The following is a 16,026-nucleotide window of genomic DNA, read 5'->3' as shown; positions in this document are numbered from 1 at the left end:
TCTAGTCAAATTCTCCTCATTCATCCACTCCAGAATCCTTTCAGGGTGCAGCCTCTGCATTAGAAAGGGGTCATGAGTAGCAAAAGAAAGGCCGATCGATGTGGAAATTTTAAAGCATGATCAGCCAAGAGAAAAAAACAGTGATTACAACTACCAGGAATACTTCAAACTTCCTGTTTGGCTTGAATTTGTGAAAAACGGAGACCTTATTACTTTGCCTCCAACTTATCCTTTTGCACAAACGATCGACAACTGAGATAAGCAAAAACTGAGACCATGCAACAACGGGATCGACCTCTCAAACAACATTAGTTTTCTTGCAACAACTGATCAGATCTCATCTCATGGGACTTCCTTGCAAGAGAAAAAAACAGTGCATGTTTGGGATAAGCAAAAAATGTACTATTTCTCTGCAGATTGCAAAAAACAATGCATAGTTAGTGTTAGACTTTGTTCCACATCGCTCATCTAAGCCACCCAAGCTTGGTTAATATATTTACTCCATCTTTAGTCAATTGGTTTTAGGTTAGAACCCTCCAAGAAATCTAACATGGTATCAGAGCGAGGTCTTGAGTGGCCTCACCTCTCGTGGGAGTCTCTGTCGCCTGAAGCAAATCTTCTGGTCAGCTCAATTCGCACCTTCATGTGCATCCAGGTTGCACGTGAGGGGAAGTGTTAGACTTTGTTCCACATCGCTCATCTAAGCCACCCAAGCTTGGTTAATATATTCTAGCGTCTAACTATTAGGAGAAAGAAAGAATAGGAATCTCTTCAAATTGCAAAAGAACAGTGCACATTTGGAGCAAGCAAAAAATAGGCTCTCCCCATATTTTCATTGCATCACATGAGCCTCGGCCAATTACGTCTATCCGCTCGAAGTATTTCAACAACCATCTACAAAATCACTTCAATTCCCTAAAGAAAGATAAATCCAATAGACATCCAAAAATTTGTACTGAGTTTAGGGATAATAGAAAACAACCCCCGACATTACATAAAAGCCGAATCCGATGGTTGAAAATTGCAAATTAAATATAAACTGAGGGCACTTCTGTTCAGGAGGTACCGTTACATCAACATCGGCGTTTCTTACAATAAGTCTAGAACCACAAATTAACACACCACACAAACAAACACACTTAATGGACGTTTCATCCTTGGCCTTTACCTATATCAACTAGTACGAGGTTTCGAAAAATATTAGTATTACCCATACAAAACCGTTGTAGCATAATTAATCTGAACTTCACATGATTTTTTTATTTTTTTTGATAACTCGGTATAAAACCTAATAGACTGACTAATGTCGTGGTGCATTTCTTGTTTCAGCTTTCAAATCCGGATGGGAGTTTTATTTCCCTTTTTTTGTTCTTTTCCTTTTCTTTTTACGTCGTATCATTCCGTTGGGAATAGGAATGAGGAAAAGATAGGAACTAATTGGGATATGTTTGGTCAATTCTTTCACTTTCATGCTTTTGTGCTACTTGCAGAATGATATTTCTTGTGGATATGGATAAGGATTCTATACCTCAAACTTTCCAATCAAAATCTGATTTCTAATGATCGACTTAAATAACATAGGAGTTGGCTTTGTATGCAGTACTCATTTGGGGTGAAATCTTGCTTCCATGATAATTTCAAGCTTGTGATTGCGAAAACCGCAATTAGGCAAGTCTTTTTTTTTTTTTTTGAGAAAATGACAGCACAGAATGTGTTTTAATAATTAATACCCGTCAAGGACATTTTCAGTATTAACAAATATTCTTAGCATATCTTTAACGGATATTAATTATCAAAACACGACCTTACCCGTCATTTTTCCAAATCTCTTCCTCTAATTTGTGGGCGTCATAAAATAATTTTTTTTCTCATTCAGCAAACTTTATTATCACAAAAGTCTTGGACGACACTGATCCATAGGAAGCATGGACACTTTTAAGATGGTGACATGTCCATGTCGGAACACCAACGGTTGTTGGACAATGAGAGACTCATGTCCATCATAAAACATAATTCATTTTGCTTGGTTGAATTCAACTCTCATCTCATCTCATTTTTCTCTCTACACGTTTTTCAATACATATTTTCCTATATCTCTCTTCACTCATTACATCAAAAATAATTTTCAAAAAGTTGAACCAAACAAGGTGATACCATTTCGACAAAACTAGTAATGCCAGGAAAAGGTTGAAAGTCATTTTTTCACTAAATTGTTCCTTTCTTCGACAATTTCAATGGATTTCATATTTTTGCCTTCCACAATTTTGAGACCCTTATTCTTGAAATAATGTTTGAGCAAAAAATAGTGACACTCAAATTTGCCTTAAAGTGGTATCGGTACTACTCTCTCCGTCCCCTTTTTAATGTCCAGTATTTCATTTTGGGCTGTCCCTTAATAAGTGTTCATTTTGTAAAATTAGTGGGTAAAAGTGGATATATTTCCCATTTTGCCTCTAAAAGTAGATTCCTTATTAAAAAGTTAGTGAGTAAAAATGTAATGATGATGTCTCCATAGAGGGTAAGTAGGGAAAGTGGAGGTAAAAGTTGATGTAAGAGGTGTAATGATGATGTTTTTTTAATAAGTTGAAATTACGAAGCGGGACACTTAAATAGGGATGGAGGGAGTATCTACTTTGCGATAACTAGACATGTAACTCAAACTCGTGTTTTGATCTTTGAAATCAAGCCCAAGAGAAGAGTACTGATGAATGGAGTCAAGCTATCCAATCTTACAACGAGAATAAGTTTTTAATCTTAGGTGCAATGGTTGTCGGTAGGTTTTTGTTTGTCATAAGTATTCTTTTTGGGTGTTGGTGGAGATGCACACATCCGGATGCTCAGGAGAGCTGGCGTTGAGCAAGCTGCAATAGGGCCTGCTGAGGTAGAGCCAGTCGCAGCACAGCCAACCCAACCAGCCCAGGCACACGGACTTGATTGAGCAATTTCCGTTACTTGCTTTTTAGTCAGTGAAGCAATCAGATTTGGCGAATCCCAATGTCAAATATGCCAAGGCCCATTTGAGCATGGGAGGAACGTACAAGTCCTCCCTACATGCAGGGACGGAGGGAAAGGGGGGCACGTGCCCCCGCTCGAAATTAAAATAATTTTGTTATATTTTTATATATTTTGCATAATTATGAGATTAAATGTGCTACTACACATAAACAAGTGCATATATCTTGAAAATATACATATAAAACTAGTTTTATGTTTCAATTTCGTCATACGATGCATTTAAACTTGTTGATTTTCGAACTATTTGTCTACTTGAATTGATTCTTTCTTAATTGTACTTATTTTTAACCGTCTAAGAGTAATATTTTAAAATAATATCATTAATAAAACTATATCGATCATTCTAAAACTTGTCGATGTACATGGAAAACATACTCTCAAATTTTGTCTGAGATTTTGTTTATTTTTACATAATTTAAGTGAAAGTATGTGTTATATATTTTTGTAGTTTGCATTGCATGCCTTAATTATGTAACGATCTTATTGTGGTTAATTAGAAAAATAAATTTTCGCCACTATGATTAACAAGGTGCCCCTACTAAATAACATTTCTGAATCCGTCCCTGGCTACATGCAATCATATTTTTCATAATGAGTGCATCATTGTGTGGTTGACATCATGCACGCACTGCCCTATATGCCACCATGATTATGTAGGTTGGGAACCTGGAGTGTAGTCCTTGATACACCTTGAAATATGTTACGGTTTTCCTTTCCATCCTACTTTACTCACTTATATGTAAAGTGTAGAATAATTCAAACATCGTGGATAATTTGAATACATGTCTGTTCAAATTTTTTACTTCGCATGCACAACCCATGATATCGTAGATATATAAAATTTCTTACACTATTGCTAGTGGAGTGTTTCGGATCTGGTAGTGACTACGAAGAGTTATACAATTGCGTTCTCACTCCTTTCAATCTTTGTATTTGTTACAAGTGATGAATAAAATTCTTTTTTACTGTTTAGGAAAAAAAACCATGAAGAATTAAAAAGGCATACGATCGGTATTTCATTTAGTCTAAGGTTCTTTTGCTAACTTTTAGCCTTCAAAAAAACTGGAGTTAGAAACTGAACTAAGTTAGCCAGCCCACTTCTTAGGATCCGAAGAAGCGCATAACCCAAGAAGATGCTGAAAAATCTTCCCAGCAAAAACATTTACGTGATCGATTTGCACTGTTGTCTTGTGGCTGTTTTGAAAATGTGGCATGGGCATGACAACGGCATGGAAAAAGCACGAGCACGAAAAAAGCACGGACATAGAACGACATGAGTAAATATAATAGGACAAGCTGTTATATTTATTTTCTAGTATTTTGTGTAAATTACTCGTGTTTTGATCTTTGAAATCAGGCCCAAGAGAAGAGTACTGATGACTGGAGTCAAGCTGTCCAATCTTACAACGAAAATAAGTTTTTAATTTTAGGTGCAATGGCTGTCGGTAGTTATTTTGTTTGTCATAATTAAGTATTCTTTTTGTATGTTGGTGGAGGTGCACACATCCGGATGCTCAGGAGGGCTAGCGCTAAACAAGCTATAGTAGAGCCCCGCTGATGTATATTGGCAAATAAAAAATAAAAAAATCTTGCAGTCCTCCTTGATCTCCTTACTGCCATTCTTTACTGCATTCATATCACTCCCAACCGTGCATCTGTCCATATCAACAAAATAAAGAAGAGGAGGACGAGGACGAGGAGGAGGAGGAAGAAGAAGAAGGAGGAGGAGAAGAAGAAGACGAGGAAGAAGAAGAAGACAGAACTCGCATGCCCACAGGAAACTGGCCACTGGGTTCATCCATACTTCGAGGAAGAAGTAAGCTTTGAGGAAGAAGAAGAAGAAGAAGAAAGCTTGTGGGAAAGCTTGATCATCGTCCACAACCAGAACTCGCATGCCCACAGGAAAGCTGGCCATTGGGTTCATCCATACTTCAAAGAAGTAAGCTTGAGGAAGAAGAAGAAGAAAACTTGAGGGAAGCTTGATCATCGTTCACAACCAGAACTCTGCATGCCCACAGGAAACTGGCCACTGGGTTCATCCATACTTCGAAGAAGTAGAAAGCTTGAGGGAAGTTTGATCATCGTCCACAGCCAGAACTCGCATGCCCACAGGAAATTGGCCACTGGGTCCATCCATACTTTCCCAATTGATACTCATTTTGTTCTCAGTAGGGAGGAAAAAACTGAAGCAAAATTCTGAAAATATTCTTTCTGCTCCCGGAAGTCTGAATGACTAGTACTTTTTTAGATTCTTTTACTTACCAAAATTATTTTTACTTTCCATTAAAAAAAGTCCGTATTACCGACGGAGAGTCTTTTATTTTAGGAAAGTTGATTTGCTACCATAGTATGAACTAGAGGCCGGGCGCACGTACAAAATTCGACTTGCACACGCATTGTGTGTGTCCCGAAATTTAGTATTAACTTATCGTGACAGATAAACAATAATTAAATAAACATCACAACAAGCAAATTGTTTATACATATATATTGTGATAACAAGTGACACATTGCACATAATAAAATCATACATTACCATACTAACGCCGTCACCATGGCCGTTTTTTGCACGATCTAATACATCAGTACTCTTTTATCAAATTTTGTAAATCGTGTTAGTTTTCACGGAGAACCTCCATTTTACACCATAAACAGGTGTTCTCTCAAATCTTCCTTTCCCCTGTGAAACAAAACTACTGGGAGAACCTCAATTTTGCACCGTAAACAACTATTGTGGTGATTTACTTTTTTGACCCTACAGTTTTTACCCACTGCAGTTGTGGGCATTGTAAAAATCAATTTTAAAATAGGCAATTTCTCAATGGAAATTGATTTTCACGCTTTACTTTTTACTGATGACGCTCCACTTTTAACGTGAAATTACTAGTAACTTTATGAATAAAGTGGAGCGTTATCAGTAAAAGTGGAGCGCCAAAATCAAAATCCTTTGCGAATTTGGACAAAATCAGCTGCCAGGGACTTTTCTAAGATATTTCTGCGAAAACAAAGTCTAGGTATACTACACGGACTTCGGGTTGATGCTGTGCACCGTGTTCCGCACCTCTGAGCCGTTGGATCGTGCATTCGACGGCTCGGATCTCATCTCGGCAATCAACGATCGAGAGTCATTCATTGTCGAGATGAGATCCGAACTGTCGGATGCACGATCCGACGGTTCGGATGTGCGCCGCATCGTGCTTCGCACACCACTACACAACACCATCCCCCAACCCACATTATACCAAATCACTACGTTATTCATTACATTTTTTATGGGGTCCACTTTGGATCTCACAAAATGTAGGAAAATTGCAATAAATTTTTAAATAATATTTTATGGGGCCCTCTAAAACAAGAAAAAGCCTAACAAAATCTTACCGGAATTCTGGCTTCATTCTTGCAAATTTATAAGTCTAACTTAGTACAGTATTTTTTTATTTTTTGTAACTCTTTTTTTAACTTTTTGTCGTAATTTTTGGCATTAATCGTTCGTCTCTCGACGAAATTAATCGGAAAAGTATAAAAGTATGAACTAATATTGAAAGAATTCAAATAAAGCAGTACTTTAGATAAATAAGATAGTTGTTGATACTTTATCCGTCTTTGGTGAACTTTTTTTTTATTTTGGTCATAATTTAGTATACTTTTTAGACTTCTCTCGTCTGACGAGATGGATAATTAATTTAATAAAAATCATTTGAATTTAAAAAAAATTAAAAAAAACCAACAAAACAGTGTATCACACAAAATAAAGATGAAAATTAAATAAAAAAGAATGCACTGACTCCACTACCCCCAGTTACCGAACCCGATTAAAATCTGCAGTTAATGCTTCGTTTTCAAGGCTCATCTTCTCTCACCGAACGCGGAACGTCTTCTCTCTCTCTCTCTCTCTCTCTCTCTCTCAGATTTCTTCAGAACCCGTCCCTCTCTCTCTCAGATTTCTTCAGAACCCGTCGATCCCGTTTACTTTCTGTAATTCAAGACGTAGGGCTAGAATTTTCTAGCCGAAGAAACCCGCAGTCCCTCTCTCTCTCTCTCTCTCTCTCTCTCTCTCTCTCTCTCTCATGGATCCGCCTACTTCATGGGATTCCCTTCGAAAGCAGGTACGTTTCGTTTGCAGCCCTAAAATTATACTTACGTATGTTAACATATGTTGTAACGTTTGTGTTTGGATACGTCTTCTGTGCGATGGATTGAGATCAATTTCATTGACCAAGTCCCATTTGATCGACCGTTATGAATTTAGAAATTGAAGTTTTTCAATTGCCTCTTTTGCGATCTAACGATATTGTTTAGTATGTGGTTTCGGTTCCGTTGAGGTTCGGTATTCTGTGATTAATGCATTTGGAAAAATTATGGATTTTTTGGGGCAAATTGGTGACGTAGGTTTTGTTGATGGAAAGAATTATGAAATCTGGGTGAAAATTGATTGCGATCTGTAAATTGGGAACCGGAGTTGTTTGAAAAAATATAGGGTTGATGTCAATGTATGGAAAAAGAAGGCATGGCTGTGGGTGAAAAGATATTTTGTAGTTTGTGGAATCATTTGAAGAAGTGAACAGGTAGCACTGGACAGAGCTCAGTGGAAAAATAGGATTCATATAGCCGGCACCAATTGATTGGGAATTTGGAACACAAGGCTCGGTTTGGGAATCATTTGAAGCATCCTTCATTTTTATCAGAAGGAAATCTTGTCAACATTAATGATTCATTTGACAAAAAATGTGAAGTTTTGTCAATTAATACTCTTCTTCGGCGAATTTTGGTTCGAAGGAAAGAAAGTGAGGAGCTGAAGTAACGAACTCAGAATACATGAACAACTGTTGGAATAAGGACACATTTGGTGGTTAATCCCAATGTGGTAGTTGGATAATGGCGACTAACGTGGTAAAGGAAGTCGGGTAGAGTTATTTTGGGTACTACTTGGATAGTGGTATTCATTTTCTTTTAGCTGAAAGAGGAAAGAGTCACAGTGTTTGACATAGAATAGAAAGGGGAATTCCGTGATGTGATATTGTTCTTCACTTAAAGGTCGTGGAGCACTGTTACTCTTGAGAGAAATCTCTTGATCAATCCCATGAATTTGGGTTTGACTATCTCCTTCATTTGCATTTAATTTCCAATTGATTGTCACTCTCTTTTGGCTACGCAATTACCATTGCTATGTTCAATCTATGGTTTTGAATGTAGGAGTTCTTTTGTTTTCCTATTTTTGAAGAGTGATAATTTTTCCGAGTGATTAGCTTTCTTATTGTTTTTAGAAGTAATTTGCATTGTTGCTGATATATTGTACATGTAGGCAAGGAAGCTTGAAGCACAATTGGATGAACAAATGCCTTTGTATCGTAAAGTAGTTTCAAAGAAAGTTGATGATGGTACAGATAAAGATCTTGAATCAGGGATAGATGAACTACTCCAGCAACTACATCAAGTAAATTCCCACATGCAAGCTTGGGTGTCATCAGGAGGGTCAGAAATATTTTCTCATACGTTGACTCGCCATCAAGAAATTCTTCAAGACCTTACTCAGGTGTTGTTTTCTAGTGTTTAAGAAAGAATAATTGGTCATAAGAAATAAATCGTATAATTTTGGCTGATTTAAAAAGTTATGTACATGTATGTGTTTGTGCTTGAGTGTGGTTGGTTGGAAGAGGATGGTGTGTACTCGTGTGTAATTTTGGTCAAGTTCAATGATGGATGTTAGGTGAAGGAACCAACATGTAGAAAACCCTTTACTACCTGCCCCTAGAGTACTTAGAAAATCGTTATGCTTGCGACTTCCCATTTTGTCACTTTCTGGCTTTCTTATGTCCAAATTATTTGTCCATTTTCAAAAGTCAAAGAGCGAAATCCCCTGTGATTACCCTCTTACCCGTCTCTTGGATTGATTTGACGAGTCTAACTTGCATTTGAAGGGCAATTTTGGGAAGTTTAAGTTTTTAAATTACATGATGGTCCTTCTTAATAAGTTGTATTCCCTAAATTGGACAAACAAATTGGGATGGATGGAGCATTAGCTAATAAACGTGATGAAAATTTTAATTAAGGAAAATGTGTGTTTCTTTTTTTGTAAGGGTAAGTTGGACAGCTCCTTGGTCTGATGCCTTCTAACTTATAGTTTGAGGTACAGTGCGAGGTTGAGACTATATTTTACTGACTGCGGTAGACTTTAATACACTAGCTTATTGCTGATAACTTGGTCCTTGCTTTTCTTTGATATGCCTTCACGCATGTAGAGAATGTGTTACTCCTCTCACCCTCACAATAGTTTTCCTAGCATGAAGCTTTTCCCTCTCAACTTATTACCTCTAGCAATTGACTAAATGCATAAACTATTTGACAACGATGCCATAAGTTTTTGTTTCAGTAGCCAATGACAGCCAATCAATATGTCCACACCAATATTTTGTAAATATTTCCATACCTTTATCTGGTCCATATTGACATAGAAACCACCAAACAGTGGCAGCTCAAGGAATTTGCCGGAGGGTGTCTTGAAATTACCTTGACTCTACTAGCTCTATTAACTAATAATGCACCCAAACATTTGCATATTAGTATGAATAGTGCAACAAGAAAACATGAAAATATGATAGAGTTACACTATTTTCCTCTATCGTCGTTGAGAGAGAAGACAAAACCATAACCATATACTGATACCAATAGCAGTAAATCAGATCATTATGTATCTTTCTTTAAAATTAAAATTTTCACGATTATGGTTGTAGGATTTGCTTGGACTATTGTCATGTCATGTCTAAGTTGTCAGGATTGCAGATTGCTCATAATATTGCCAAGGCCGCGTTTTTGTTTGGAGTCTGTTGTAATTGTTATAGGCAATTTACAATTATAGGATAAAATGTTTCATTGAATGTGAATTTTTTCATGAGCTCAAGCTTGAGTCGAGCTTGACTCTTTTATATATTATCGAGTTGAGATGAGCTGAGCTCAAGCTCTGTAAATGTTTGGCGAGCCGAGTTGAGCTTTCTTTTTCCAAGCTTGAGCTGAGCTCGAGCCTTGTTTTTTAATTAGCTGAGCTCGAACGCCACAACTTATGGTTCGACTTGACTCTGATTGTTTGCAGCCCTAACTTCTCCCACATTGATTGCCGCACACCTTATGGTTTGACTTGACTCGGATTGTTTGCACTCCTAACTGCTCTCACATTGATGGCCGCCTCTCTTGCTCACTTTGCCAATGATTGGCAACAATTTTGATGATAAATTTCTCCAACTGAGTTAAGAGATGTGATTGCATTATTGCACATAAAAGGAGAAATTAGCTGTCATTAGCTCTGTCACTTTGGATGAGAAAAATAGCATTGTAACCAACATAATTCGTCCAAATAGTCAACTTGTGATCATGATTCTCTTTCCCAGGGGCACTAAGATAGAGATTTTAATTGATAGCCAAATCGGAAAAATCTAGCTTCACAACCATAATCCTGGTGAGATAAGCAGCCATAAACAAGGGATAGCTTCCCAAGTTATAATGTTTATTTGTTTCAAAAATTGACAGCTGCCTCTCTTCCTCATCTTGCCAGTGACTAGCAACAATAGTGCTCTGATAAACTTCTTCCATTGAGTCAAGAAACGTGTCTTCTGATAAAATGGGAGAAATTAGAAGTCCATAGTTGTCACTTGGGAGGAATTTTTTATCATTTAATCCAAATGATAATTCATCTAATTAATCAATCAACTTTTCGTTTTTTTTTTTTTTTCCGGCAAAGATAGAGATTTTGCAAAATCAGGAAAATGGAATGTCACAACCATCGGCCCTCAAGAAGCTTAAACCAATTAGTAGCAGTAGTGAGCAAATTCTCATTGCAAAACTGGTAAGTTGTATTTACTCTCTCATGGCAACAATGAAGGGGGTTCAAGTTTATCAAACATAACAGCAATAATTTTAAAAGAAATTATCTATCGAAATAGACTATAGGGTAGATTACAGTATATGGGACATGTTTAAGAGTTTTTTTTTTTTTTTGTCACAACGAAATACATCAACGGATTAGTGAGTTAGTTGTTAGGGGGAAGGGGAAGGGGACTTGGGTTATGAACTTTTGGTTGGGTTAAGAGTTTAGGTGAACCTGTATACCAATGTCTTTTTCAGTCTGCGACTGGTTTCTCACAGCATATTATATTGGCGATGGCTTGTAGATTGGAAGTTTTTCGTTGAAGTACTATTTCAGTGGTCCATCGATCTTTGACTCGTGGTCACGAGATGATTCAATCGATATTGCAGAGTGAGCTATGCGAGTCATTGATTCCATGACCAGAATCAGGCAGAAGTCATTGTCACCAATCAAGACAAAGCTCTAAAGAACATCACACCTGTTGCTGAGTCGCTGGCGTTTTATGTGGAGATTAGGAATTCACCTCTTGCCAGTTAGGAATTCACATCTTCCTGTTCACGCCACGCCAATTAGGAAACAATCTAGAAGTAGATAAACAAAATATCATCAAATAGAAACTTATTATAAATTTTGTTTTGACCTTGCACAAATCAACGGAAGCCCTTCTCTTCGTAAAATAGAGGCAAATTTGTGAACTTAATATACGTAATTAAGTAATACCTGATTTTACCTACATTTATACATGGTCTATAAGTGTATCTTAGAGGGATCGATACAGTATTTAGGAAGAGTGATATGGTTACGGTAGATGATAGCACATAGCGGAGAGGACCAGAGGTATCTGCCAAAATAGATTTCAGAGGCAGTAGTTTGAGAGGATCTGAGTGTTTTTAATATTAAAGATCACGATGTCCTCAACAAAGCTTGACGGAGGAAATGGATTTATGTAGCCGACCCCATGCAATAGGTAGGTTCTGTTTTGTTTGGTTTCTACTCGGTGCATAAATGTCTTTATATATCTCTGTGCTAGTAATATATCTGTGGATGGTATATATTTTTAGATTTCTTCCTTTGAGTTAAAATAGGGGCAGTATCGTCCTTGTAAACATACATGTACACATACTTAGAGGATTTGAAAACTCATGGGTAGGATGTAACCTACCCAAACCCTTTAAATTGGAATCCACCGTAATTAATCCCCCTTTTTTAGTATTTTAAATTTTCTTCATCTTCCGGATTTTGATTGCTCCATCATCAATGGGTAGGACGTAACCTACTGAAACCCTTTAAATTGGAATCCACCGCAATTAATCCCCCTTTTTTAGTATTTCAAATTTTCTTCATCTTCAGGATTGATTGCTCCATCATCAATTCTTGTCATTCTTAATATCTATTGTTAATGTCTATTGGCCAAGGACATTTTGCATGCTGGTGCTTATATTGTGCATGTTTTGAATCCAGGAATTTAATCGGCTCCGCTCCAGCCTTCGAGCTAAGAAAGAGCACGCCTCCCTGCTTGAGGATTTCAGGGAGTTTGATAGGACAAGATTAGATATGGAAGATGGTGGGGGATCTTACGAACAGGCTCTGCTGAAAGAGCACGCTGCTGTTAGCAGAAGTACAGGACAGGTAACCTAGAAGAAAATTAATTTCTGTTTTTGCTACTTTGGAAACCGGGTATTTTGCTGAATGTATGGATCCCTTTTGCAGACTGATGGGATATTGTATGTAAGATGCAACCACAAATGCAAATGAGGCGGTAGGCTTAATAGTTCTACTGTAGGAATTAATATAATTGATTTTTTTATCAGCAAAGAAATTTCATTCAACACACGGATTAAAAACATGAATTCAGTACAATAAGAAAAGAAATGCATTGAGAGAGCCTCGGAGAGTGCACAATACATACCCTCCTCCTACTCATACCCTCCTCCTACTGCTACTTGCAATTTCTCAACCTACCCCTCATCAATTAATAATTGATTTGATGTATTACTGGACTTATTTATATTTATCGACGTCCGACCTCATCAATATCTGTCTTTTGCTTTTATATCGAATGCCTTGATTTCCCACTCTAGTGTATGGCATCTTTATTTTTCCTATTTTGGGGCGTCATTGTTTTCATCCCTAACCTATCCTATCTAGATGGATGTATCACGTGAACTTGATTAGATGTTCACCCTCTTTCCTTGTAGCTTTTGGGTTCAATTGGACAACCATGTTAAATGCCGGGTTTTGCACTTCTCTGCATAGGGTGATGGCTCTCGAAGTCCATTTCAAGGAATTCACTATTTTTTAGCTCTTTTTTAAGGGGTTGAAACAAGCCGTCTTCTATTTTTCCCTTAAGTCTCCCAGTTGATGGTGCTTTAGAAATGACTTCCAGTTCAGAATCAGCTAGAAAGTGAGTGGAACAGTATGCTGCAATTTCATAATGATCCCAATTTCATATCTTAACCAGTAACCAGATTCCCCATTGTCTTGAATATTAGTAATTGTATTTGAACTTCTATTGCCTTGATGGTGGACGTATCAATGCACCGTGAAAACAAATGAGGAAAAGAGAGACACGGGGATAACGTGGCTCAGGGCTAAATATGGTATCTTTGTATTTCAATTTAGAATGTAAAAAATTCACATTGAATTATGGTCTAGAGAAGAGTTCAAATAGCATTTTGTGGATCAGGTTTCACTCCTATCAAGGAGATGGGGCCATGGGGTGTGAAGGCTCCACATCTTGAGTAAACTCCTTGTTGGGAAGTTCCTTTGGACGTTTGCATGTGATATGGGGAGGTATTGGAAGAGTAACTATAAAATATTGTCCTTTTTCTTTGTGAGTGGACTTCTCTAGAGGTCTTGATGTTGCACGGGTAGTGTATGGGGGAATATTCGTCAATTATAGGATGATTTCTCAAAGGTGGCAAGTTATATGGTGGGAATGGGAAATAGAGTGATGTTTTGGGGTAGCGAAAATTGTTGAAACGTAAATCCAGTTTGACCAAGTCTAAACCAGGCGATTGGTTCAGTTCTTTTACTACTGTGGTTTTGTCTTGGCTTTGAAAGTGAAGAAACTAAAAGGTTTTTGCCAATGGTTCCAGTTCCAATCCCGATCTGAACCGCAATTAAATACTATATATGTATATATCCATATTTATATAAACATTTAGTCATATGAAGACTTGTAAATTTACGGGAAACACCCGTTAAAAACAGATTCAGTCATCCATTCAAGCATGGATGATGTTTGTTTGATTTTAGCGACTTTGTGCTACTTTTAATGACATTGGTTTCGGAAATCAATTTTTGCTTGATTAGTTTATTCTTTTTTATCGTTTGAGGAAATGACATCTCAACTTAAAGCCCGTGGTTCGAAACTGGGATCAAGCCGCAGTCCGGCTCAATGAGTTTCATGAATTGGTTTGGTTCTTAAAATCTCTAATTTGTATGAATTGGTTTGGTTTGGTTCTTGTTTTACCAGAAAAACCCGAGCAATCTGGTCCATGGTCACCCTTAATTTGCAAGAGGAATAAGGAAATATTAGAGCATTTGCTCATTCATTGCAAGCCAATATGGATTCGATGTTTAGAAATGTTAGAATAGGTTCATTGTTCATTCTGATAATTTTTTTTCCGAATTCATTTAACTCCGTTATTATTACTATTTTCTACATTTTTGTGCTAATATCTGTGTCAATTTGGTTTTGTTGCAGATGGACTCTGTGATTTCTCAAGCTCAAGAGACCCTTAGGACACTGGCCTTTCAACGATCAACGTTTGGAGGCATAAATTCAAAGATTAGCAATATCAGTAGTCGACTCCCGACGGTAGGATTGCATTGTTACAATTGCTTGTGTCGCACTAATGATAGATTTCATGACAAGAGAAGTCCAGGAAAAGTGATTTTAACATTTTGGTTTCCATAGACTTTCAGTGTCACAAGGGGCCTCAGAAGAGGTCACCAGATCAAATCAAAATTTACTATTGCACATGGTATCTTTTGAGGTGCTTTCAAGATAAATCACTGAAAGTAATATGGACACATAATGGACTGGAATATTGGAGTACCAAATATATTTGTTTCATCAAATGTATTAATGCTTAGGGGCCTCAGAAGAGGTCACCAGATCAAATCAAAATTTACTATTGCACATGGTATCTTTTGAGGTGCTTTCAAGATAAATCACTGAAAGTAATATGGACACATAATGGACTGGAATATTGGAGTACCAAATATATTTGTTTCATCAAATGTATTAATGCTTAGGCAATTTGACTTTCAGGTGAATCAAATCCTCTCATCAATAAAGAAGAGAAAGTCCATGGACACTATAATCCTTTCCTTAGTTGCCTCTGTCTGCACATTTCTCATTTTGATTTACTGGTTGAGCAAATAGTTGATGTTGCGGGTCTTGTCCTGAAGTCTCGTGACAGTCTTCCGTCCACTATATTGTTGGCGAATACCCTGTTGGTTTGTTAATAATTTTTTGTATTCTTTATATGTATAATTGTATATGAGACAGCCTTATGTAAACAGTTGGCTCAAGACAAACCCTCCGCAGTATCAAGATGTTTCATGTTAAAGAGCCACAAAACTAGTGTCGCAAGAAATTCATGGCTCCATCTTTTCGCATGTTACAGAGGAGGAATTTACATTCATGATGGTTAGTTTGAAACACACCTGCTATATCACTCTTATTGCAATTGCTATTTCTTCATGTACAATTGTCTTTGCTTCTGCTTAAGACTTGTAAGTACTTAGTTACTAGGTAGGCCAGTTTAAGAAAATTTACTTCGTTGAGCCGTGGAGTTGTGCTGCAGCTATGGTTAGGTCATCAGAGTTGCTGCAATTGCTTACTTTTCTGGGAACTAAAAGGTTGATTGTGGATGTTGATGGAAAAAAAAAACATGCCACAAGAGCTAAGTTGTTGCATGTGCCCGTGGACTAATTTTTTTGTTGCCTGTAGTGTTTCTTTGGTTCGAGCTGCAGAAAGGGTAAGGCTGTGTACATCAACCATTTTCCAGACCCTGCAATGGTGAGAGCCTCGTGTACTGGGTTTGCCCCTTTGTAGTGTTTCTTTGTTCTCAGGAAAAGGAAAGGAAAATTATCTGGGAAAATTATCTGGGAAAGTGGACGTAAAACTTGGCTGTGCTCGG

At 37.3% G+C, this 16,026-nt stretch overlaps 1 protein-coding gene across 2 annotated transcripts; it reads left to right on the top strand.

Moving 5' to 3' along the window:
• The first annotated feature begins 6,836 nt into the window (after positions 1-6,836).
• LOC131317777 (Golgi SNAP receptor complex member 1-1) lies at positions 6,837-15,587 on the top strand. Of its 2 annotated transcripts, XM_058347407.1 has the most exons (6): positions 6,978-7,040; positions 7,071-7,121; positions 8,318-8,548; positions 12,335-12,502; positions 14,583-14,696; positions 15,153-15,587. In XM_058347407.1, exons 2-6 carry the CDS (start codon positions 7,083-7,085, stop codon positions 15,264-15,266), a joined length of 666 nt encoding a protein of 221 aa, XP_058203390.1. In that variant the 5' UTR covers positions 6,978-7,040; positions 7,071-7,082; the 3' UTR covers positions 15,267-15,587. The 2 variants fall into 2 exon arrangements, with proteins under 2 accessions (XP_058203389.1, XP_058203390.1); XM_058347406.1 differs by having other exon boundaries at positions 6,837-7,121.
• The last annotated feature ends 439 nt before the right edge of the window (positions 15,588-16,026 follow it).

The sequence above is a fragment of the Rhododendron vialii genome, chromosome 2a, assembly GCF_030253575.1.
Source record: "Rhododendron vialii isolate Sample 1 chromosome 2a, ASM3025357v1".
NCBI lineage: Eukaryota > Viridiplantae > Streptophyta > Magnoliopsida > Ericales > Ericaceae > Rhododendron > Rhododendron vialii.
Note: the sequence above shows the minus strand (reverse complement) of the source record. Positions and strands in the feature narration are given on the sequence as shown.

Bases quoted from the DNA above. Each gene is read 5' to 3' on its own strand.
- LOC131317777 (XM_058347406.1), top strand. From the start codon at position 7,083: ATGGATCCGCCTACTTCATGGGATTCCCTTCGAAAGCAG. The intron at 7,122-8,317 runs GTACGTTTCGTT...TTGTACATGTAG, and splicing joins GGGATTCCCTTCGAAAGCAG to GCAAGGAAGCTTGAAGCACA. The intron at 14,697-15,152 runs GTAGGATTGCAT...TTTGACTTTCAG, and splicing joins TCAGTAGTCGACTCCCGACG to GTGAATCAAATCCTCTCATC.